Here is a 23,399-nt window from a genome sequence, read left to right as displayed (position 1 = left end):
CGTTTCGACGTTTGTTCTGTAACTATATCGAGCGAGAAAATACTGTTCCCGCAACGTTCTCTTTCGTTCAGCCCGTTCTTCACCACTTCCGTCCGTGAGCAACCAGCTTCAGATTCGTAGGCGCGAGGCCTGATATTTGCAATGCCACTTCATTTTGAACTCGTATGATGCCTATTCGGTCCGTACAGTGTTGCTGTGAGGAAGCGCTCGTTGATGACCTGTACAAGTGCGCTGCATCATTATCAAGGAGAAATGGTTAGTAGTGTCTGGCAAAAAGAGATCGAGCCGAGCATATTAGCAACTGGACACTGGAAATACGCTTCTTTCAGTAAGTGACTTTGAGTCGATCTCCAATGTTTCCATTGAGAATGCTGTCCCCATTATTGAGTACCCTATTCTGGAAAGGCGTTTGTTGGTACTTGATAGAAGCCAACTGCTCCATTCACTGCAACATCAAATTTGATGGAAGATAGCGACCTAGATCATCAGGCGTTCGACCTTGTCCTTGAGCGCGCGGATCTGTCCCATGAGATCGGAAGCCTCGTTGGTAGTGATGCTGCAGCTGATGACTGCCCGAGATACACCACAAGCGCGACCGAGGGCCATCTTGGATGGAACATACACGTATGGAGTGTTCTTGTCCTCGCAAAGAAGTGGAAGATGGAGCAGAATAGCCAGAGGGGTCTGCAGAAAATTGTTAGAAAAGAGCGACATCACGCGACTGTGTAAGAATTTTACTTACGGTGTCGGCCGCGAGAATGATGATCTCGCTGATACCACGGTTCACTGTCGAAATGTCAGCACTAGCACCTGCAAAGACCACGGACTGTTCACATACGAGTCTTCGTAGCCTCGTTCGCCCCCTTCTTGAGCTGGCGAGCATGGCTGGCTTGCTGGACAAGGTCGAGAATTCTGATTGAAATTGTTAGCGATACGTGCTGTCCGTCGGCGTACACGAACGACTCACTCCTGGCTCAGTGCAGCATCGGCAATCGGCCAAGCAGCGCTCTGGTCGGCCATTTTGTCTTGGAGGGTGGATTTCTGAAGGTGTTGAGTTTAGGATGGAAGTGCCTGATGCGCATTCTTAGCGGAAGTTACTAGGATGCGCCAAATGGAGAGTTGAACGTACTGATGTCGCGCAAGGCTCGCCCGAATAGCTATGGGTTCACGGCCCTGTTGTTATCGATGTTCGCGAGTAGCTAACAATTTTCGCGAGATGCTCCAAGAAAGTTGTAACCTTTTTTTGTGTCGTCGTACTATCGGTCCGTTCCGGAACGCCTCAGGCGCCAGTCACGTGTTGCCAGCTCTACTTGACAGCAGCATCATCCAAAACAGCTCCTTCGAAGCGACCAAGCAGCAACACACCTCCACGCGGCCCACAACACCTTTTCCATCTCCAGAAGCCACTTGAATTCCTTTTCGCACCCTTCAGATACACATTCAAAATGGCCACCGATCTCTGGTGAGTGCAGCGACTTCAGGCGCTCCGGGAATCATGATGGGGCAAAACGCGCATCATGAAGCTGGCTAGAAGCCTCCCGTGGGCGACGAGCAGGTTGCATGCTGGATCACAAGGAGCCATGAAGCTGACAAGTTGTGTGTGTAGTCCCGTCTATGCCGTAAGTACCGCCACGAACCGCTACACCGCAAGCATCGCACTCCTTGCCCAACCACTTCCCACCGCTACGCCATCGAGCTGTAAAGTCCTTGCCACGGCCTACACTTATACCGAGACGCATAATGGGCGATGTACATGATGGAGGGATCAGGCGGAATGCTAATTTGATGATCACAGCCTTTCTTCGGTGCCATGGGCTGCACCAGCGCCATTGTGTTCACCTGCTTTGGCGCAGCGTACGGCACAGCGAAGGCCGGCGTGGGTATCTCATCTATGGGTGTCCTCCGACCTGATCTGATTGTCAAGAGTATGTCCTACAAGCTCCCTGAACGCAGGAATCTCGAAATACAAGAGATGGAGCATGGAACAATTGGCTAACGCTATGATGCAGACATCATTCCGGTCATTATGGCTGGTATCATTGCTATCTACGGGTTGGTTGTGTCAGTGTTGATCTCCAACGAATTGACGCAGAAGACGCCGTTGTTCACTGGCTTCATCCAACTGGGTGCTGGTCTCTCCGTCGGTCTTGCTGGTCTGGCCGCAGGGTTCGCCATCGGAATTGTTGGTGATGCTGGTGTGCGTGGTACTGCGCAACAACCAAGGTTGTTCGTGGGAATGATTCTGATCCTCATTTTCGCTGAAGTTTTGGGTACGTCGGCTGCAAGCTCGATGCTGTTTGTGGAGATACTAACATGTGTGCTCAGGTCTGTACGGTCTCATTGTTGCTCTGCTCATGAACTCGCGCGCAAGCCAAGACGCCGAGTGCTAGATAGCAGATCATGAGAGATGACGAGGACGCGGACAAGACATTACGACAACCAAAGCGCGTCAATATGGTGGTGGCAGAGGAAGGATACGGGCAGGCGCATGAGCCGTCTCGACTGAAGATGGTGCACAGTCCGCATCGACATCGACGCATTCGGAAGAGTGCGCCATAGGATAGCATCAGGGAGCATGTAACGTTAGTTGTATATTCAAAGCAGCAGGCGTTCACGAAGGGGTAGACAGTGTATATGGACCATTTGATCACGTTTCTTCCCCACTGCGTTGGACAGTCACATGTTCACGCGTGCCCTAAGACAAAGTACTGAAAGCTACGAAAGTTTCCGGGCGAAGCAATGCTAGGTACAGCAGTGGGAAGGCATACTGGTTGTCGTGTATGCACAGGCTCAAGGATGAGTGAGCTGAAACAGGCAAGTGCGCCCGCATTACAAAAGTGCAAGGCGGCAAGATTGCGGATCGCAACGGGTCGGAGGTCTGTTCTTGGCCTTTTGCAAGGCCCCCGGAGCTCTAAGGAGGACGTTGCCGGCAGACTGGAGGCGGAAACGCAGGCCGTGTTCAAGCAGAACAGCCCCTCTTGACATCAGAGAACCCCGCCATACATGAGAGGTAAATGTGCGAGGGACACTGCAACCCAAACTTACATTGACAGGCAAGAGTTTTTTCCCTTCTCCTCTTCTGCTGCAAACTACATTTCTCTCCTCCTCTCACTGCTGCTGTGACCATCAAGGTATCACACTGAACCCGCAGCTGCACCCACTCACCCACCCAATCCGCGAAGCACTAATACAAAGCTTCCACCATGTCCGACACTGCAGGAAAGACCATCACTTGCAAAGCCGCCGTAGCATGGGAGGCGGGCAAGGATCTCGTGGTCGAGGACATCGAGGTTTTGCCTCCACGAGCTCATGAAGTCCGCATACAAGTCTACTACACTGGTGTGTGCCACACAGATGCGTACATGCTGAGCGGAAAGGACCCCGAGGGTGCTTTCCCAGTCATTGCAGGACATGAGGGCGCTGGTATCGTCGAGAGCGTGGGCGAGGGTGTCACCAACGTGAAGGTTGGCGACACTGTCGTTGCCCTATAGTAAGTCTCACAGTCCAACGATCGATGGATTTGAGGTCGATTCGACGTTGCGAGTCCAAAGCTGACAACAACTCCACAGCACGCCAGAATGCAAAGAGTGCAAGTTCTGCAAATCCGGCAAGACCAACCTCTGCGGCAAGATTCGCGCAACTCAAGGAAAGGGTGTCATGCCTGACGGTACTTCTCGCTTCAAGTGCAAGGGCAAGGACCTTCTCCACTTCATGGGCTGCTCCACCTTCTCGCAATACACCGTGCTCGCTGACATCTCCGTCGTCGCTGTGACGCCAGATGCGCCAATGGACAGAACATGCTTGTTGGGCTGCGGTATCACAACCGGCTACGGTGCAGCCGTTATCACAGCAGGACGCGGAGGTGTAGAGAAGGGCTCCAACGTTGCAATCTTCGGTGCTGGATGTGTTGGTCTCTCCGTCATCCAGGGTGCCGTAAAGCAGGGCGCCTCTAAGATCATTGTCGTCGATGTCAACGATGCGAAGAAGGAATGGGCAAAGAAGTTCGGTGCTACTGACTTCGTGAACCCAGCCAAAGATCTCAAGGAGGGCGAAAACATCCAGAGCAGACTCATTGATATGACTGATGGTGGATGCGATTACACATTCGACTGCACAGGAAACGTTCACGTCATGAGATCAGCGCTCGAGGCTTGCCACAAGGGCTGGGGTGAGAGCATCATCATTGGTGTCGCTGCTGCTGGACAGGAGATCTCCACAAGACGTAAGTCAAGTCACCCTCATTTCGACATACATGAGGCTAATTCTTATCACAGCATTCCAACTCGTCACTGGCCGTGTATGGAAGGGATGCGCTTTTGGAGGTGTCAAGGGCCGCAGCCAAATGGGTCAACTCGTGCAAGACTACATGGACAACAAGCTCAAGGTCGACGAATTCATCACACACCGACAGCCACTCGGCGGCATCAACGAGGCTTTCCACGACATGCACGCTGGAGACTGTATCCGCTGCGTCGTGGACATGCGCAAGGTTTAAACAATGTTAGATTTGGGAAATGAAAAAACAACTTGTGAATCGTGAAGTTAGCGTTGCTGCAACCAAATTGTGAAGCTATAGGTGTAAAAAGAGACGTTCACATTCATACTGGAACTCCCGGTTCTTCCTGCTCCCGCACCTCTCTCTATTCGCTACATGCCAGCATCCTGGGAATGGAAGGAGGCGGGGTTGCTTGGAACATGTCATGAGTACGAGCCGGAACAGCATCGGTTTATCTTTCTACTTCATACAGACGTGACGGCTGGCGGGGTGCCGCGATGTTGGAGCATTTCTACAAGTTGGTGAGGTAGTCTTCGATCTCTTGCGGACTCAGAGTTCTGAAGCGTGGGCCGGTAGCCCCCTCGACTCCTTCGTACCCGAGCAGATGGTCGGCAGGATCCCCAATGATGCCAATCTCGACTGTGTCGCCGTTCATCTCGCCTTCGATCGTCTCTTTCAGTGTCAGGAGTGCAATGTGCACCGCATCCTCCAGCTCCAGACCCTCTGTGTACCGTTTCTCCAGGAACGTCTTTGCGCTTGTTGCACTCTTGCCAATGGCTGTGGCCTTCCATGGGAAGTAGCTGCCGCTGGGGTCGACTTGGTACAAGCTTGGTCCGCCCTTCAGAATACCGCCTGTCTTCCCCGACTTCTTCTTCTTATCGTCCAGATCCATCTCTTCTGCAGCTTCTGCTTGCTCCTGCTCTGGCAAAATACCATCGTCCCAACCAGCAATCAACAAGCTCACGCCGTACGGCCGCACACCTCCACTCTGCGTCGCCTCTTGCATCACTCGCGCCACATCTTGCACTAATATCCGCGTTGGCGGATACTCGTTGTATATCCGCTTGTAGCCTGTGTGACTGACTTTGCGCGCCTTGTCGACGAGCACGCGGTAGTCGGGACCCATGCCGGAATAGACCATGCCGATGTTGGGCGTGATGAGCGAGACTTTCGAGGACGATGAGGCATCGATCAGCGGTGTGGAGGACTTCTTTTCGGTGGCAAGGACGACGCCGTTGGCAGCTTTGATGCCGAGTGATGTGACACCTTGGTTGACTGCATTAAGCGCATATTCTGAGCGAAGTCAGTGATGCAGCGAACGATACGTTTGTGACGTGTCTTACCAATCTGCACCAGTTTTCCACTGTAGCGATGTTAGCGGCGGCAATAGCAGTTAGCAGATGCAACCTTGACATACCTGGGCGAGAAGGTGGTGAGCGAGAAAGAGTATCGGTCGGCCATGATGGCCGCTGGTAGTTCAGAGCGCGCGGCGTTTGAGTGCGGTCAGTCCAAGCAGATGGTGGAGAGACGGCGGTGGGTATGTATGCGGATGCGGCAATGGAAATTTGTGGTCGTGGTCGTCGCGAAAGTGAGAGATGGAAACATCAAGCTCCCAGTGTTGCAGGCGACCAGCTAGGTACGTGTTGCACCTTCCGCCACTAAAAGCGGCTTAGCGCGGCTGCTCTTCTGAGCAGTCTTTGGCGAAGACATCTCTCCGCTTCTCGTCTGCTCACCACGGCCCATCCACCGACGCTGCTTTGTCTGCTCGCCAACCATGAGCTCGTGCGCACCTTTCATTCACCCTGCTCGCGACACTGGCTGATTGTGTCTATCTCACAATCCTCTCCAACACCTTTCAATTGACAAATCTCACTGATCAAAATTCGGCATGGCAGCCTACTCCACTGGGGCCAGCTGGTCGTTCCCAGCCGACTTGCCTGGTGCTTTCGAGCAGCAATCTTCGCCTGAGCCACCATTTGCAGGTGTCAATAACCCGTCAATGAATGGATCTCATCACACCGCAGAGGCCGAAACGAAGCCCGCCGAAGAGCCGGAGCCAAATCGCAGACGAGCCCATTACCGAGCCCGCAAGTGCAGAATATGCCTCGAGGAGGTCGAGCCCACTTTCCACTATGATCCGGATTCGACACTTCCCGCCTCAATGCAACCTCCGCCGCGCGTGACGTACGAGAGCGAAGATGGAGGGCGCCTCTTGTCGCCTTGCAAGTGCAAGGGCTCACAGAAATATGTTCATGAAGAGTGCTTGGGCGCCTGGCGACGTGCAGATCCGCTCCAGCAGCGCAACTACTGGGAATGCCCTACATGTCGCTACAAATATAAGCTGCAGCGCTTGACCTGGTCTGCTTGGATTTCGAGCACGACTGCTCAGCTAGGCCTGACCGCCGTGATCCTCGTGGCTTCAGTTTTCTTGCTGGGCTTCGTCGCCGATCCAATTATTAACCTCTACATCGACCCCTACACCACAATCGCTACGGGAGGAGGTCCTCGAGACTCCGTGCTCTTCGAAGACGAGCCCACCACATGGTTCGAGCACATGCTGAAAGGCCTCGCTTCGCTAGGTCTTGTCGGCTTTGCTAAGTTCCTATTCACACTTTCTCCCTTTCAGTGGTTCAATGTGCGGACATCGTTTGGAAGAAATACAGTTGGGGGGAACGGCAGGGATCGCCTCCAGCAGATCAGCTGGATCACAATACTCATCGGTATCATCACGGCGTCTTACGCCATATATAAGCTGGTTCGCGCGTGGTCCAGACGCACACTGGAATCAGCCAGTGAGCGTGTGATGGATGTCGGAGGTAATGATGACGAGGACGACGATGACTGAACAGCACCCGTTGCGGCGAATAGACATCGTTACACTGACCAACTTTTGCACACTGTGCCAGGCTTGCTCATCTCTCTATCATGTCTCGCTACGATGAGTGTCAGGCCTCCTTTGGTCTCTAGCAGGTATCCGCCCTAACTTAAGTTGGCTCGTCTCGGACTTGTTTCCATTCAAAGACTTGACAATTAGTCAAGGGGCGCAGATTGAATTGCTCGTACGAATCTTGATCTCAGCGTTATGCTCGAGAACGTGGAGGATTGCGTGGCTATCTCCAGCGCATCATGCTGCATCCGTGCGGCGCCATACTCTTCCGACCACTCGAAAGAGACGTTTGCGGCCTGGAAGACTGGCGCGCGACTGGTACATTCTTGTCATCTTTGGGTGCAGAATAGTTGATATGTAGATCGGCTTCACAGCATCCACATGACCTTCCCTTTCAAGGCGCACGGCTTGGCACCAGTTGCCTAGTCCCGCCACTCCCCGCCAGCGCAAGGTGTGGTTGACGGTGGCAGTGGTTCTACAGTTCTGTAATTTAGTCACGCGGTCCAGACACATCTTGCAGAGCTCGAGCATTCTCTCTGCAACTTCCTAAAACGGAGCTGATCCCTGCCGTTCCTGTTGCTGACTGGTCGCCTGTGGTTCTGCGTCTGGAAGCCGTCTTAAACGGCTAGAGGCCCAGAAGTGATGTATTCGCACCTGACCCGGCACCGAACCCTCTTTCCAGGTTCTCGACTTGCCGCTACTCCTTCCCTGCCCAACGGCACTTCTCTACAAGCCATGAGAAGGAGACCGCGATGAGCTTCTGTACAAACGAGTTCGAGCTGGTGCGAAGGACCCACGATGAGTCTGCGGTTGGCCTCGCTAGACCCCAACGAGCCGCGAGCTGCCAAGGACTGTAGGAATTGCAATCGCAGACGCATCAAGTGCGACAGAAGCATTCCTACGTGCAAGAAATGCGGCCTCCGGTCGTTGGAGTGTCCCGGCTATGGACTGCGCATACGCTGGGACCAGGGTGTAGCGAGTCGAGGGAAGCTGAGTGGCATGAAGATACCTGTGCTCGGCGGTCAGCCAGCTGCTCCTCTGGTCAAGACGCCCACGCCTCCTCGTAGCGAGAGTCCTATCCCACACATTCGCCATGCGGCAACATTCCCGGCTCGGGTGGACATCACGAGTCTACTCGCGTCGCCTGCGCCTGCAATTGCGGGCTCCAGTCGAGATGGTCCCCGACAAAACGCGCCTGGAATCATATTCGACAATCCACACGCGCTGAACATTGACCTGAGCGATCGAGAAGTCCCGTCTCCTCTGGAAGACCCAGCGGCGCAACGTCTATTCAAATACTATGACCACTTTGTGTCTGCCACTTTCCCATGGGTCGAAGGGCCGGACAACCACTGGCGAACAGTAATGTTACCACTATCACTCGAGTACAGGCCGTTGCTCCTCGCGCTGCTGGCAATGGCGGCTGAGCAATACTCGTCAAAGACAGGGTTCGAATGGATTTTCGCGGACGGATCGTGTGGCTCTGCCCAGTTGCGAGACGACTGTCTCCGTCTTCTTTCGCAAGATCTGAAGGACGAGGTCTCGGGCGCGGCACCGGATCAGCAACGACACTCTAGTGGATTGCTTGCAGCCATCCTGGCGTTGTGCAATCTTGAGATGGTGCGCTCCGATTCTGCACTGTGGCGTGTGCATTGGAGTGCAGCTCGAGCCATCACACATCGGTGGACAAGTCCTCCGAATTCAGCCATGACGCTGAACTACAACGACAGATTCCTTGTGGTCGACGCGTTCACTTACGACGCACATGCCTCATGTACTACGTTCGATGGATACCGGCAGATTCCCAACGATGTTGTCCACCCGCACGATGTGGACATCTTTATTGAGTACTTCAGGCTGGTGCAAGATGTTACTCGTTTTGAACGAGCCCGTTTCGAGGATTACACCCATCCAGTGCCAGAGTGGCTACAAGACAGACACAGAATACGCGCTGAATTTGCGGCTGTACGAAGACGAAACCTGGGCTTCAGCCAGCTATTCCAATTGGCTTCGGAAGAAAGAAAACACGACTTTGACGCCTTGATCGACATGTACCACTACTCAGCAATGTTGTACGCATTCCAGGTCGCTCTGCACCCTGTGGCAGATCTACTGCTGCGCCACGAATGCGCAGAAGGAGCCATTGATAGCTTGAATCGAATCAAGAGTCCAGAGGGCATTCAACAGAACTTCGTGTGGCCGCTCTTCGTGGTCGCAACAGAAGCGAGAGGCATGGAGGAGGCACAGAAGTTTTGCGAGTGGCACCTTCTTGACGCTATGGCGGGAACAGGTTGGGGGAACTTCTATCCCGCTCTCGAATTCTTGAAAAGATTTTGGAAGACTACGCCAGGCTTGCATCCCACCTGGATCACCTTCGCGAGGGAGGAGTCAGCAAGAGGGATCAAGCTCCTGGTGATATGAGTTTTTAGCGCATGTTTGAACAGTACACAGGTCGGGAGAGCAACAGCACCCAAGTAACACAGACCACGCAGCAATGCATTAATGAATTAGTCCTTCTCAGATACACGGCTTCAGGACGGATACGAAGACGCCATGCTCTCTTCCTAACCAAGCGGGTGCTGTCTCTGTGCGGTCAGATGCATCCGGTAATCGGATCGCTCGTAGGCAGACATTACAAGACTGCGATGCAACTGTATCACTCTGACAGCAAGACTGATGCCTGTGGGCCACGGCTTGAGCACGTGTTGCCAAGTTCCTTCGTCAGGCTGAACGCCAATGAGACGGGTGAAGTTTGTTGTCGGCAGCGACGCCGTCCAGACAACGCGGCTTAGGGCGAGCCACCCTGCTCGCGCAACCTTGCATTTGTTCCACAGACCCTCCACTTTTCCCCGTCAACACGCTCGCGCAAACTCGCTGCAGCACCACAGTCATTTGTTACATTCTTGCCACTGTGTTGATATAAGGAAGTGGTGCGCCGTCCTCTACCGTACGTCTGTTCTCATGCGCCATCAAAATTACTGGTTCGGTTCGGATGTTGACATGGGTTGCCCATAGCTCCTTATCACTGTCGACCTCGAGCAAATCGACAGCTGTTCACCTTCGACACGATTAGCAACACCTTCGGTCGGCTCCATCAATACTTCAATTCACAATGCGCGCCTCGAACCTCATACTCGTGCTGCCAGCGCTGGCTGCTGCGCAAGAGCAAATCCCGATGATCGACCAACTCAAAGGGTGGTTTGCAAAGGCCACAGCATCGGTGTCGACGGCTGTGGAGAAGGCAACACAAGCTTCCATTCCAGACCCAGTCGCTGCAGCTGCCGCAAAAGTCGCAGATTTGAAGGTCGAGAGGTTGACCTTGGACAACCACAAGGAATTGATCCAGCCGGGTTCTTCGGAAGCTGCTCCTGGAATTCAAACCTGGGAGGTGTTCGTGACGGGAGGCAACAAGACATGCTATGGCCGATGCGCTCGCGCAGAGACAGCATTCAACGAGTCTGTCGCGCTGGTTGCGGCTTCACCGAACCCACCAAACCTTGCTCTCCTCAACTGCGAAACCGATGGCGTTCTCTGCCACGCTTGGGCCGTCTCCCCTCCGACTGTGCTTCACTTGCAGCTCCCACAGCCTCTGGCCGATCAGTCGACTCCTGCCTCAACTGTGCGCTCGATTAGGGTCAACACCACCACGGTGACTGCAGCGGATATTGCTGCGATCCATTTGCAAGAGAAGTACCTGGAGACTGAGCCGGTAAGCTAGCCACTGGGGTCACATGGTCGCATTGGTAACTGACTTTCACTTGCAGTACGAGGGATTCTTCCACCCCTTTGATGGACCACTTGCGCAGTACGGGTTGACCATTCCATTCGGCTACCTCGTCTGGGGCTTCTCACAGATCCCATCATGGATGTTTATGATTGGCATTAGTTTCTTCTCCAGAACCATCAGTAAGTCAAAGTGGTGAAAGCTTGTCAATTCCATGCTAACATTCAGCAGTGGGTCGACGTATGGCACCACCTGCCCAACGAGGCGACGCTCCTGCCGCAGCCCAGTAAGAGCATGACATGAAAGAAATGTAATTTGTGGATGGCATAGTATACAAAGTATCTTTTGCGATGAAAGAATATGCACGAGGAGGACTACGATACCCTACGGTCATTTTTTGAGCAGCAAATCTGTGCACGCGAAATCAGGGTACCATTTCGGCATATGCAAGTGTGCTTGGAACACAATTTAATGCCCGACAGCTCGCTAGGGTGGGGATCTTTGGCTAGAATCAATGTCGTCCAGCTCATGCAAAGTGTAATTACAGAGCAAACCAGAAATTTCACGAAACGCCTCAACTCCGCGCTAAAAATTTCACATGTGAATGCCGTTGCGTGAGGGTCATTGCATTCTCGGGCCAGCTTCTGCGAGTCCTTCCAGTCCTTGCATTGGATCCGCGGGTCCATCACCATTATTTTCTGCGGCAGCATCGCCTTCTTCTCCGACGTTGTACTTGGCTGCGTAGCCTTCCTGTACAAGAAGTTAGCATAATGCGCTCGAAACACTCAATTGAGCCACTCGCCTGCTCCCAGACCGCCGTCCGACTTCCAAGGCCTTCTTCGTGGTTCTTCTGCGGCTTCGCTTGGTTGACCTTGATCACTCGCCCGTAGAGTTCGGACTGGTCCATGTTGTCGATTGCTTCGCGGGCATCTTCTGCGAGAGAAAATTCGACATAGCCGAATCCGCGGTGGGGGTCTCGATTTGACGCTCTGGAATTTGTTAGTATATCTGGGGGAATTGATGTGGATATGATTTTACTTGCAGTTCAGGTTTTGGTAGAGAGACATCCACGATCTCGCCAAAAGGTATGAAGGCGTCGTGGAGTGTCTGCTGCGTAACTTGGTGATCGAGCCCGCCCACGAAGACCGTCTTCGTCTGTTTCGCTGCGTCTGCCATTTCTGCTGGCCGAACGATGTCGATGTGAGTTAATCTTATCACGTGCAAGAGCGGAGGAGAGAAAGAGTGAAGCAAAGCTCGCCAAGCTGACGTATCTGGTTGCACTAACTACTTGTCCTCAGGGTTCAAGGGAATCAATCTATAAACATCTCCAGGCGTTTAAGGAGATCTGTTACCAATTCCACCAGTCTCGCTCCTCTTCTCCTTCCCACTTGTCCTCTAATGCACATGCACGGCCTGTAGACTTGCGTGTAGACTTTCTCTCTTCACTTCAGCCAGCAGCATCGCGGCCCCTCCACCATGGTCCGCCTGCGAGAGATCCCGCGCACCGCCGTTTTCGCATGGCTACCAGGCAGCGCCGCGCCGCTCGTGGTGACGGGCACGAGGACGGGTGCTGTCAGCGATGACTTCTCAAGCGAGGTCAAACTGGAGCTTTGGGACCTACGACTTCACGAGCTGGACGGTGACGGCGAACTAACGCCAGCTGGCAGCATCACGACCGACTCCGGCTTCAACGATATTGCCTGGAGTGCACCTGACGACGACCACCCTCTTGGTGTGATCGCGGGTGCTTTGGAGAACGGCAGCGTTGACCTCTGGGACGCTGAGAAGCTACGCAATGGATCTTCCGACGCATTCATCTCGCGCACTACGAAGCACACCGGAAGTGTACGAGCCCTCCAATGGAATCCCTATAGACATAATCTACTGGCGTCTGTTGGTGCCAAAGGCGAGATTTACATCTACGACCTGAATAACATGGCCAACCCATTCAGGTTGGGGGCGTCGGCAGCTCGGGCAGACGATATCGAGTGCCTGGATTGGAACAAGCAAGAGAAGACCGCACACATCTTGGCTACAGGTAGCAGTGGAGGCTTTGTGACAGTCTGGGACGTCAAGCAAAAGCGGGACATTTTGACCTTAAACAATCAGGGCCGTAAGGCGGTCAGCGCGGTGGCATGGGACCCGCAAGAGAGCACAAAGCTAGCCACAGCAACACCGAGTGATCAGGAGCCATTGATCTTCTTGTGGAGCTTGCGCAACAGCAGTGCACCAGAGCGGACATTGAAGGGGCACGAGCTAGGTGTATTGGGCTTGTCGTGGTGTATACAGGATCCAGACCTGCTTCTCTCCTGCGGCAAGGACAACCGAACCATTTGCTGGAACCCAAAGACTGGCGAGCGCTATGGAGACTTTGCCGCTGGATCGAACTGGGCGTTCCAGACTGCATGGAACCCGCATAACCCGAGCCTGATCGCGAGTGCCTCGTTCGATGGAAAGATACTGATCACATCAACACAAAGCACAAATTCGAAATCAGACGAGCAGGGGGCCGCCAACCAAAACCTCGACGGCGAGGACTTCTTTGCTAAGGCACAGTCTCAGCCTCTCGGGATTTCCTTTACTCTGCCTAAAGCGCCCAAATGGGCCGGCCGACCTGCCAGTGTTTCGTTCGGCTTTGGCGGAAAACTTATTCGCGTAGGCGCAGATGCGTCGCGAAAGAGCAAGATCTCAATAGAGGCATTCGAGGTGGACAGCTCCATCGGAGAGGCGACGACCAACTTCGAGAATAAGCTTGCTTCTGGAGACCTCACGAACATCTTGGCTTCGAAGCTCGAGGACGCAAAGACCGACGAGGAGAAATCTGACTGGCAGGTCATCGACACACTGAACGCAGGGAGCTCCAGGAAGAAGCTGAGGCAATATTTGGGCTTCCAGGATCCGGCGACCAGCGAACTCACTGAAGGCACAGAGAAGCTCGCTGTCAATGGTGATGCGGAGAACAAGACAAATGGTGACAAAGACGACGATTTCTTTGGCAGTGGTGAGGCTGATGACAACTTCCTTGCGAATTTGGCCGGCTCCAAGGGCGCCAAGATCAACAATCCATTCAAGGTCTACACTGGAACGGAGTCTGAAGCCGATAAAAACATCACGCAGGCGTTGATGTTGGGTGATTTCGAGAAGGCTTTGGATGTTTGTCTGAAAGAAGATCGCATGTCTGACGCCTTCATGATTGCGGTCTGTGGTGGTCAGAAGTGCATCGACAAGGCACAAGCGGCCTATCTTAAGAAGCAGGCCAATGGGCCAAATTACTTGCGACTCCTCGCGAGTATTGTTGGCAAGAACTTGTGGGACGTCGTTCACAATGCCGATCTGAGCAACTGGAAGGAAGTCATGGCTACCCTATGCACGTATGCAGATGAGAAGGAGTTCTCCGATCTGTGCGAAGCATTGGGTGATCGCCTCGAAGAAGCTTTCCAGAGCGGTGATGGCCCGAAAACGCTTCGCCGCGACGCATCCTTCTGCTACCTTGCGGGCGCGAAGCTTGAGAAGGTGGTGATCAATTGGGTTGCGGAGCTCGAAGAGCAGGAGAAGGATGCTCAAGAACAGTCCGAGACTGATAATGGATTCTCTGTGCACGCCAAGTGCTTGCAAGCATTCATCGAGAAAGTCTCCGTCTTCCGCAAAGTTACCAACTTCAGGGATTCCGAGCTGCAAGCAGCTGCCGATTGGAAGTTGGCACCGCTGTACAATCTCTACGCCGAGTATGCTGAGATTCTGGCCTCTCACGGGCAGCTCACTGCTGCCGAGCGATATCTGGATCTGTTGCCGGCCAAGTTTGCCGGTGCCGAGACATCACAACAGCGCATCAAGCAAGCAACTAGGAAAGCAACTGCTGCAGCTCGACAACCTGCTACAGCGCAGCGTGGCGGGCGAGCACAGCCCTCACTGAATGCGTTCCAGCCAGCACAGCCAATTGCGCCCGTCCAGGCACAACAGCCAGCACCACTCGTCAACCAGGCTCGCAATGCTGCACCTTCTCCATACGCTCCAGTCGCGAACAATACGAGCATACCACAGCCGGCGAACCCATACGCGCCCACGAACAACGCCTATGCTCCATCTGGCTACGCGCCTGCGCAGCCCTCTGCAGCGTATGGCCAGCCTTCATATGGAGGGTACCAGCCGCCTCAGGCTCAGTCTGCATTGCCACCACCTCCTCGAGCTGGAACTTCATCACCAGCAGTACTGCCTGCCGCATTAGCAAAGAAGACTGGCGATTGGAACGACATGCCAGAGGGCTTTCTCAAGGAGCGACAGCCCACACCTCGCCGCAACACTCCTGGTCCACAGCCCTTGGCTGCACCTTTCCCGGGTGCACAAAACCCGATGTCTCCGCCACCAGGCCCGCCATCAGCGTACAGCTTCCAGAAGCCAACGCCTCCTTTGCCGCCGCCTCCAAAGGCTGGCGAAGGTCCACCTCGCGTCACTTCTCCGCCTATGCAGCCACCTGTCGCCCGTCCATCGTCTGCCGCTAATGTTTACTCACCACAAACGCCAACGCAGAACCTTGGCTCGACGTTGCCAGCTCCGTCTGTACCACCTGTTCAGCGTGGCGCCTCCCCATATCAGCCTCCACCTTCGACGTCGTCAGCGGCACCATCGAATAGATACGCTCCTGCTCCTGGCTCGCAGCCGTCGACTCTGCCAGGCCAGATGCCGCAGCAAAGAAGTGTTGCGCCCAACCCATACCAGGCCCAAGCCCCACCACAAGGACCGTACGCGCCACAACAACCACCTCAGCAGACGCCGTACGGCCAGCCTCAGCAAGCAGCCGCACCTCCTCCACCGAGAGCGCCTGTGGGACCTCCTCCGAGCGGACCACCACGAGGACCGCCCAAAGCCTCAAACGGGCCTCCTCGCGCTGCGCCCAATACCGGCGGCCAAGAGCTTCCTTCGCCTCAGCGAGAGCATCCACCACAAGGCATCCCACAGCAACAGCAACAACAAGCTGCGCCTGCACAGCCAAAATACCCTCGCGGTGATCGCTCGCACATTCCTGCTAGCTCGCAGCCAATTGTCGATCTGCTCACACCTGAAGTTTCGCGTGTCAAGGCAGTGGCGCCGCACAATTTCAAGCCTCAAGTCGACGATATGGAAAAGCGCATCAACATCCTGTTCGACCATCTCAACAACGAAGATCTTCTTCAACCCGATACCGTGCAGCAAATGGTGCAAATTGCCCAGCACATCCAGCAGAAGGACTTTGAACAAGCGCAAGCGCGTTTCAACGAAATGCAGCAAGCGAAGCTCGAGACCGAGGGCACGCACTGGATGGTAAGTTCCATGAATCAGTTGATGTAGACATGACCCTTGCTGACCTATACTTTTTTCTTCAGGTTGGTGTAAAACGCTTGATCGCGATCGGCAAGGCTACAGTACGCGCCTAGGAGCTGGGACTTTTGCCGTTGAAGGAGCGTTATTGAACGATGAATTAAAAGCATATAGAAAAGAAGAAGCGTTACGTTCAAAGCATACTGTTCGCTCGTTCCCGTGAAAGCGCAACGTTTGATAACTGCTATCTCATCGATTTGTGTAACGTGTTCCACGTGGTGAACGACCGTATCCAGCGTTGAGATGCCTAGAATACTTCCAAATTTACGAGAACAAGAATGTGTGTGTCCGTGTCAGTTCATGCAAGTCAACTCCTGCGTTGCTCGGTTCCCGATCGGGGCGTGGCAGCTTCGGCCAGTGCCAACACGGCCAGCACGGCCAGCACGAAGCAGGCCACGACCTTGCTCGTCCTGCCCATTAGAATTGAATTCGCATTGAGATTGACGAAACAGGTCATCAATTTCTATATATGTCCAGACCACCAACGGGAGACGAGGATCTAGAAGTCGGGAGGACATGTACGCACAGAAGAGCACGAGCAGAGCAGAGCCTCAAAAACACAATTAAGTGCGAACCTGCTTTTTCAACCTCAATAGAGCACAGACTATCACACACGATAGTGCGATGGATTTATATTGATCCACTATTCGGAAGGTACGTGTAGGAGAGGAATGGAAATGACGCGCCGTTGAAGGACACCACCGTGGGAGGACACCATTCTGCACACGATTCGCATTAATATGGGCTGTGGCTGGTACGGCACAGATCGTCAACGCTGGGCGGCGTGCCATGAAAAGCTTGTTAAAGCAGGTCAATTGCCTCAACCTTGTTGCTTCAGCTTGGCGGCGATTGTCCGGCGGGAAGGGAAGCTCTGACAGTGACAGGCTGACTCGGGCGCGAGCCGCGTCGGAAGATCTTGAGAGGAAAGATCTCCGTGAGGCTGATCCGAAGTTTGATGGGTTTATGCTCGAAGTCTGATGATGGTAATGAGGGTTGACGGGAGATTGGTAGATGAGATTTTTGGAGGTTTGGGGCTTTTGGGAGATGATCGAGGTGAGAAGATATCACCGGAATGTGTTCACGTACAGGAGGCGTCTGGAAGCGACAATCAATCGGGAGTATCATGAGGATGCGATGCATGAGCAGCGCTGTGAACAGCGAGGTCCGGCCTTTGTCAAAGACCTCTCAAGCGACATGGCGAAGAGATAAACCCGGGATGCTGCCGAAACGAGGAGAGCACAGGTCTCCAATTTTCTCTCCACAGCTGACGGTCGTCGTGCTGATAGCGCAGATCTGGCACGGGCATTCGCATGCGGCACATGCGTGTGTGGGCCCTCTGGATCGCAATATAGACTCCCACCAACCGGCGCGCCAGTCAGACCGCTGAAATGTCCGGCGGGGGTCGCGGTCTGAGACAACAGTTGTACACCCGCCATCTCACGCGTTCGCGCGCTGCTCTCGCCAGGACTATCGTCTGCTCGCTCGCCTCAGCGTCTGCTGGTTTGCAGGAGTCGTGCTGGTCGATCAAATCTCAGCGTTCGTTCGCGATGCATGCCGACTGTCAGTGATGGCCCGAACCCCGAGCATGGGTCGGCGAATCAGGACCAGATCAAACCAGCAGTGGTGCACAAACGCTCGGGGCACTGCATAGTATGGGGTGCCTGAGGGGGCATTGTGCGCGTAGTGCATGCGGTGATGTTGTGGCACTGGTATGGTATGCTGTGCGGACAGAAGAAGACAAGACACTCCTGATGCCGCACCGTCCCGTCGCTGGACCAGAATCCTTTGTACCTCTTGGCGTTTTCTCCGTGTCGCACAGCATTAGCCTTCGAGCTGTGTGCCGGCGGGTCGGGAGGCGTGTGGGAGGAGGTGGTACCGCCTTTCATCATGCAGCCTGCCACGACCGCGCCGACCGTTCATGGCCATCGGATGCGTACCAAGCAAAGCCTCGGCTGCGTGGCGGCCGTGAACTCTGGTACGCTCGCTGGTCTTCACCACGGGGCTACGCCAGATATAGCAACTGCAATGCTGTAGCTGGAGTGTGCGCAGGATGGAGCGATACTCGACGGAGTGAGGTCCTGGTAGTAGCAGAACACACCCTGCTGTCGAGAAACACCTGAATCGCGCGTGCAAGCGTGTCCAGGAATGACGATGCGGGAGTGTGTTGAAGAGGTGGGCCTTAGCCGTGAAATGTCGTATGCGTGAACACTGCATAAGCGCGCGAACCTAACAGCCACTACCGCTTGTTTCCGCTAAGATCACGGACCTGTGCGTTAGATCCACAGACCACCCCAGCAGGCCGTGTGCTGGTCAGCCTTCTAGCCCTTACCCAGCGCAGGAGTGCGACTGGAGAAGCTCGTCGTCGTCTTCCTTTTCCACCATCTTTCGTGCTCTGCTCTGCCTCGTCCGCGCCCTCCCCTCTGCATGCTCTATTCCACGAGCCCACCCGCGCTCTTGTTGCCCGCCAGTCACCCCGGGCCATTGTTTCTCTTCCATCTCTGCTCTTCTCTTGCCCACTGAGACTGTCTTTTCTCCGAGGTCACTGGCGCGCGAAGCAGGTACGTGGAAAACGTCACTGGCTCGTGACAGCATTCGACGCCCACGACACTCCCCTCCACCCACCACATGCATTGACATTCGCGCAACAGCAGTGACACTCTCATTCTCGACACAGCAGCATGGCTGCGCAGCAATCGCCGACGGGGCCACTGTCGCATCAACACCATTACGGAGGCCCTGCGCGTCCACCTCCGCCTCCCAACGGTGCCATGCCCATGCAGCAGATCCCTCCTGGAAAGTCCGCCGCGGAATACCTTCGAGCCACCAACGAGTCGGTATGGCTGCAGCTCGGCAATCTGTCAGAGGTGATGGGCGAGCTCGACGGCGCGACTCAAGCCTATGAACGCGCCATGAACTTCAACCAGTGGTCGGTGCCAGCTATGCTCGCCATCTCGTGTATCCTACGCTCCAAAGACCAGTTTACAGCCGCTGTGGAATACCTTAGGCAGATTCTTAAGGTGGAGCCCACGAATGGCGAGGTGTGGTCGAGCTTAGGTCACTGCTATCTCATGATGGATGACCTACAGCAGGCATACTCTGCCTATCAACAAGCATTGTACCACTTGCCTGATCCTAAGGAGCCCAAGCTGTGGTACGGCATCGGTATTCTCTATGATCGATACGGTAGCTTGGAGCACGCAGAGGAGGCATTCTCTCAAGTCATGCGCATGGAGCCTGGCTTCGAGAAAGCAAACGAGATTTACTTCCGGCTGGGCATCATATACAAACAGCAACAGAAGTTTGCGCAAAGTCTAGAGGTACGTCGCTGGCATCACTTCGCATCGGACAGAGCCAGGCATACTAACATCGTGAAAAGTGCTTCCGCTACATCGTCACCGACCCGCCGCGTCCTCTTAGTGAGGAAGACATCTGGTTCCAGATCGGTCACGTTCACGAACAACAAAAAGACGTACGTTCCTCACATTCAGACAGCATGATCACACGTTGACATCGAGCAGTACGACTCGGCGAAGGCGGCGTATACTCGCGTCCTCGAACGCGATCCCAATCACGCCAAGGTATTACAGCAGCTTGGCTGGCTTCACCACCAGCAGAGCAGTAGCTTCACCAGTCAAGAGCAAGCTATTGAGTACCTCGAGAAATCGGTCGCCTCAGGTATGTCACCTGTCTCGCCATCGTCTCGCCCTCCACGCTAACATTGACACCAGACCAAAATGATGCTCAAAGTTGGTATCTGCTCGGCAGATGTTACATGTCCCAGCAAAAGTATCCCAAAGCCTATGAAGCATATCAACAGGCAGTCTACCGCGATGGTCGCAATCCTACGTTTTGGTGCTCGATCGGTGTTCTCTACTACCAGATCAATCAGTACCGAGACGCGCTGGACGCGTATTCTCGTGCAATTCGTCTCAACCCTAACATCTCTGAGGTGTGGTACGACCTGGGTACCTTGGTAAGTGCAATATGGTTTGAAATGCGAGACTTTCGCACACTGACTAGCTCCAGTACGAATCGTGTAACAACCAAACAAGTGATGCATTGGACGCCTACACTCGAGCGGCGGATCTCGACCCGACGAACGTCCACATCAAAGCACGCCTCGCTCTGCTGAAAGGTCAGCCAACTAACGGTTTGCCCAACCAAGGTGGCGCGCCACTGCCGCAGGACGTGCACCCGCAAGCCTACCAACCTGGCGCGCTCGGAGGCGGACCTCCCGGTCCTCAATGGGGAGCCCACTCACAGAATGCTCCACCGCCAGGACCCGCGCCGCCGCCACTTGCTGCTGGCAACAACTGGGGCGGCAATCGCTTGGCTGATTTGCAAAATCCTCAGATGCAGCCGCAGCCTTTGAACCCCTACGACCAACGTGAACGTCTACCACCTCAACAACAGCAGCAACAAGGGCCACAACAAGGCCCTCAGCAAGGCCCTCAGCAGGGTCCTCCTTCCAATGCTCAGCAACAGCAGCCTGCCCCAGCGAGGCAGCAGAGTCCACCACCGTCTCGCCAGTATCAAGAACAGCAGCCACAGCGCCCGCCACCTCCGTCTCACCGAGGTCTCTCCCCATCGCCAAAGGGTCAGCAATCGACGCCCGCAGGCTTCCCGGGAGGTCCGCATCATCAGAGCTCGCAGCAGCAACAACAGCAAGGCCCTCCCTCTCATCACGGCCCACCAGCGCAAGAGCAGCCTCCGCAGAGACCTCCATTCATGTCTCACCCGTCAAATGGACCATTGCCACCCCAAACAAACGGCGTCTCGACGCCAAGCGCATCTCACACCCTGCCACCATATGGCCGCCAGGGTGAGGGTCAGCCCGAGATCAGACCTTTGATTAACAATCCTGCTCCATCGCCAAGCGCTAGTCAATTCGGTGGGCCTCGCACACCCTTTGAGCATCATCCAAACCCAGCAGCGCCCAGCATTGCAAGTGGCGCTCCTCCGCCAACCTCTGCACAAACCGCTGCTGATGCTGCTGCACGCGATCGGGAAGAACGACCTGGCAGCGCCGCTCCGAAGCGACACCGCGAGTGGGAAGACGACCCAAATCCAGGAGCGGCTAAGAAGCCTATGGGTGAGGAAAACAGGTCGAGACTGGATGAGATTAAGATGCATCGCTCATCTCCGCCTTCAAAGGTGGGCACGCCACCACACCGAAGTCCATCTGAGCTTCGAAGGATGGAGGAGCCACGTCCCACCTCTGCATACAACCCGTCCGAAGCTGCGCATCACCCTCCTTCGTTGCCTTCGATGCAATCAATCACGCAGAGGTCGCCGCGCACCTCGGCACCGCCTCAAGAGGAGCATCGTGCCCCTCCGCCACCACAGCCTGCGCCGCCTCAAGTATTTGAGCCCGCTGCCCGCAAGATGGACGTGGACGAAAACTATGATGACAGCGGCGATGAGGAGAAACGGTCGACCACGAAGCAAGAGAGTCGCAAGAACAGTCCGAAGCCCGCAAACGGCACTGCGGCCGCTGCGACGACGAATGGCTCCGGAGAACAGCAATCCTGATGACCATATGAAATAACCAGAGAAATATGCGCACGACACCGTGATGATTTCCCGACGCAGCTTGCCAGGCAGCACAGCTTTTGATATGTCATTGTAGCTGCAACTCGCTTTCTAGCATATGTATAGGCACATACTCAAATTCGACATCTTCATCAGACTATTCTTGTGCTACTCGCGCGCTCGTCGGCAAATCTCTATTTGAATTGGTTGTGCAAAGCTCATTGCTTCTGACAATTGGGTTTGGCCAGCCGCTTAGACGGATTTGTGAACTGTCCTGACGTAACGGCATCCAGACGCAACAACGTTCAGCTCTCTGTGCGTTATATATTCAATACTGAACATCAAGTGGACTACAGATCCTCATTTCAGGTTATCACTCATCATGGCACCCAAAGGTCTTGCAATTCTGCTAGGAGCTGGTCCAGCAACCGGAGCGGTGAGTTCGAATTGATGTGACCGACTTCATCATTTCTAACACATTCAACAGGGCATCGCCCGCGTCCTCTCGCACCCAGCACAAGGCAACATGGTACTTGATCAACAGAGCTTCCTCCGTTCAACTCATGCATTCTAACATTCCGCCTCAGGCCGTCGCCCTCCTCGCCCGCCGACCCGAAGCCTTGGACGAACTAATCCAATCTCTCCGCTCTTCGAACTCGGAGGCCATAGTCGAAGCCTTCCCCACCGACACCCAGCCTGAAAATCTACGAAAAGCATTCCAAGAAATTCGCTCTCATAGCTCTTTCAAAGACTTGAAATTACGAGTTTCGATTTTTTCCATCAAGAATAGTTCCAAGAAACCTTTTATGCAGGAGACGTTTGAGGAGTTTATGGCGCCGCTGGAATCTTATGTTGGTGGTGAGTATGACCTTCTTGCCCCTCACTCAATCAATCGATTTTGAAGTGAAGAAATGGAACTTTAGTTACATCTGATACTGACGCTGTGATTAGGCGCAATGGTCTTCTCCCAAGAATCCATCAAATTAATGTTCGAGCACCATGGTGAAAAGACTCTTGCTGAGGGAGCAGAGAAGAAGGGTACGGTCATTTTTACAGGAACGCTTGGTGCCTTGAGATGTAATGCCGAATTCGCAAGTTATGGAGCTTCGAGGTCAAGTGTGAGACAGTTGGCTCAGGCTTTGGCGAGAGAGATGAGTCCCAAGGGTATTCATGTCGCACATGCGATTGCGAATGGGAGGATTGTGGATGCGGATTCGGATGATACAAGGGCAGGTGAGATTACATCCCTTCCCGGATGAGAATTTTGTGACTTGTTGCGATGAAATCTGACTGGTTCCAGGCAAACATATCGCGGCCGAAGCTGTTGGGCAGACATATTTGTATCTGCACAATCAGCATCCCACGCTTTGGTATGGCATCATTCTTTTGTGCATCTTCTTCACATGCTAACTCGTGTTCAGGACCCACGAGCTTGACCTTCGACCCGCACAGGAGAAGTTCTAAGATGCAGCACGTGCTTGAAGAAAGAATGGCGTATACTGGGACATACGTAAACGACGATGTTTGTGCATGCTGGTGCATGTGCAGACATAGCATGTAGAATGGGGCACGGCATATATTTCGACGGTCGTTGAGAGCCCAATGCGTCCAACGACTCACAGTAT

The 23,399-nt window shown here is 54.3% G+C and overlaps 11 protein-coding genes across 11 annotated transcripts; 8 read left to right on the top strand and 3 right to left on the bottom strand.

Annotated features, from left to right (window-relative positions):
* Nucleotides 1-477: 477 nt before the first annotated feature.
* Nucleotides 478-1,020, bottom strand: CKM354_000397200 (RNA binding protein SNU13; the record flags this gene model as incomplete). The annotated part of the gene is made up of 4 exons (XM_044799195.1): nucleotides 478-684; nucleotides 743-786; nucleotides 839-912; nucleotides 968-1,020. The coding sequence occupies 4 exons, from the start codon at nucleotides 1,018-1,020 to the stop codon at nucleotides 478-480; spliced, it is 378 nt and encodes a 125-aa protein (XP_044655130.1).
* Nucleotides 1,021-1,810: 790 nt separating this feature from the next.
* Nucleotides 1,811-2,390, top strand: CKM354_000397100 (uncharacterized protein; the record flags this gene model as incomplete). Its single annotated transcript, XM_044799194.1, has 3 exons — nucleotides 1,811-1,925; nucleotides 2,010-2,270; nucleotides 2,326-2,390. 3 exons carry the CDS (start codon nucleotides 1,811-1,813, stop codon nucleotides 2,388-2,390), a joined length of 441 nt encoding a protein of 146 aa, XP_044655129.1.
* An 813-nt stretch (nucleotides 2,391-3,203) lies between these two features.
* Nucleotides 3,204-4,495, top strand: CKM354_000397000 (bifunctional alcohol dehydrogenase/S-(hydroxymethyl)glutathione dehydrogenase; the record flags this gene model as incomplete). The annotated part of the gene is made up of 3 exons (XM_044799193.1): nucleotides 3,204-3,490; nucleotides 3,570-4,222; nucleotides 4,275-4,495. 3 exons carry the CDS (start codon nucleotides 3,204-3,206, stop codon nucleotides 4,493-4,495), a joined length of 1,161 nt encoding a protein of 386 aa, XP_044655128.1.
* Nucleotides 4,496-4,787: 292 nt separating this feature from the next.
* On the bottom strand, nucleotides 4,788-5,737 carry CKM354_000396900 (proteasome core particle subunit alpha 2; the record flags this gene model as incomplete). Its single annotated transcript, XM_044799192.1, has 3 exons — nucleotides 4,788-5,569; nucleotides 5,620-5,639; nucleotides 5,694-5,737. The coding sequence occupies 3 exons, from the start codon at nucleotides 5,735-5,737 to the stop codon at nucleotides 4,788-4,790; spliced, it is 846 nt and encodes a 281-aa protein (XP_044655127.1).
* A 427-nt stretch (nucleotides 5,738-6,164) lies between these two features.
* Nucleotides 6,165-7,121, top strand: CKM354_000396800 (uncharacterized protein; the record flags this gene model as incomplete). Its single annotated transcript, XM_044799191.1, has 1 exon — nucleotides 6,165-7,121. The coding sequence occupies one exon, from the start codon at nucleotides 6,165-6,167 to the stop codon at nucleotides 7,119-7,121; it is 957 nt and encodes a 318-aa protein (XP_044655126.1).
* Nucleotides 7,122-7,961: 840 nt separating this feature from the next.
* On the top strand, nucleotides 7,962-9,584 carry CKM354_000396700 (uncharacterized protein; the record flags this gene model as incomplete). The annotated part of the gene is made up of 1 exon (XM_044799190.1): nucleotides 7,962-9,584. The coding sequence occupies one exon, from the start codon at nucleotides 7,962-7,964 to the stop codon at nucleotides 9,582-9,584; it is 1,623 nt and encodes a 540-aa protein (XP_044655125.1).
* Nucleotides 9,585-10,275: 691 nt separating this feature from the next.
* On the top strand, nucleotides 10,276-11,177 carry CKM354_000396600 (uncharacterized protein; the record flags this gene model as incomplete). The annotated part of the gene is made up of 3 exons (XM_044799189.1): nucleotides 10,276-10,872; nucleotides 10,928-11,069; nucleotides 11,119-11,177. 3 exons carry the CDS (start codon nucleotides 10,276-10,278, stop codon nucleotides 11,175-11,177), a joined length of 798 nt encoding a protein of 265 aa, XP_044655124.1.
* Nucleotides 11,178-11,508: 331 nt separating this feature from the next.
* CKM354_000396500 (uncharacterized protein) lies at nucleotides 11,509-12,063 on the bottom strand (the record flags this gene model as incomplete). Its single annotated transcript, XM_044799188.1, has 3 exons — nucleotides 11,509-11,637; nucleotides 11,690-11,876; nucleotides 11,930-12,063. 3 exons carry the CDS (start codon nucleotides 12,061-12,063, stop codon nucleotides 11,509-11,511), a joined length of 450 nt encoding a protein of 149 aa, XP_044655123.1.
* A 300-nt stretch (nucleotides 12,064-12,363) lies between these two features.
* On the top strand, nucleotides 12,364-16,298 carry CKM354_000396400 (uncharacterized protein; the record flags this gene model as incomplete). The annotated part of the gene is made up of 2 exons (XM_044799187.1): nucleotides 12,364-16,185; nucleotides 16,248-16,298. 2 exons carry the CDS (start codon nucleotides 12,364-12,366, stop codon nucleotides 16,296-16,298), a joined length of 3,873 nt encoding a protein of 1,290 aa, XP_044655122.1.
* Nucleotides 16,299-18,920: 2,622 nt separating this feature from the next.
* CKM354_000396300 (uncharacterized protein) lies at nucleotides 18,921-21,774 on the top strand (the record flags this gene model as incomplete). Its single annotated transcript, XM_044799186.1, has 5 exons — nucleotides 18,921-19,559; nucleotides 19,619-19,711; nucleotides 19,761-19,917; nucleotides 19,971-20,215; nucleotides 20,269-21,774. The coding sequence occupies 5 exons, from the start codon at nucleotides 18,921-18,923 to the stop codon at nucleotides 21,772-21,774; spliced, it is 2,640 nt and encodes an 879-aa protein (XP_044655121.1).
* Nucleotides 21,775-22,156: 382 nt separating this feature from the next.
* On the top strand, nucleotides 22,157-23,238 carry CKM354_000396200 (uncharacterized protein; the record flags this gene model as incomplete). Its single annotated transcript, XM_044799185.1, has 6 exons — nucleotides 22,157-22,210; nucleotides 22,262-22,303; nucleotides 22,362-22,632; nucleotides 22,726-23,007; nucleotides 23,075-23,144; nucleotides 23,196-23,238. The coding sequence occupies 6 exons, from the start codon at nucleotides 22,157-22,159 to the stop codon at nucleotides 23,236-23,238; spliced, it is 762 nt and encodes a 253-aa protein (XP_044655120.1).
* Nucleotides 23,239-23,399: the final 161 nt, after the last annotated feature.

This window comes from Cercospora kikuchii (assembly GCF_019650295.1).
Source record: "Cercospora kikuchii DNA, contig_00002, whole genome shotgun sequence".
In the NCBI taxonomy this organism is placed as follows: Eukaryota; Fungi; Ascomycota; class Dothideomycetes; order Mycosphaerellales; family Mycosphaerellaceae; genus Cercospora; species Cercospora kikuchii.
This window is presented reverse-complemented; position numbering and strand designations above follow the sequence as displayed.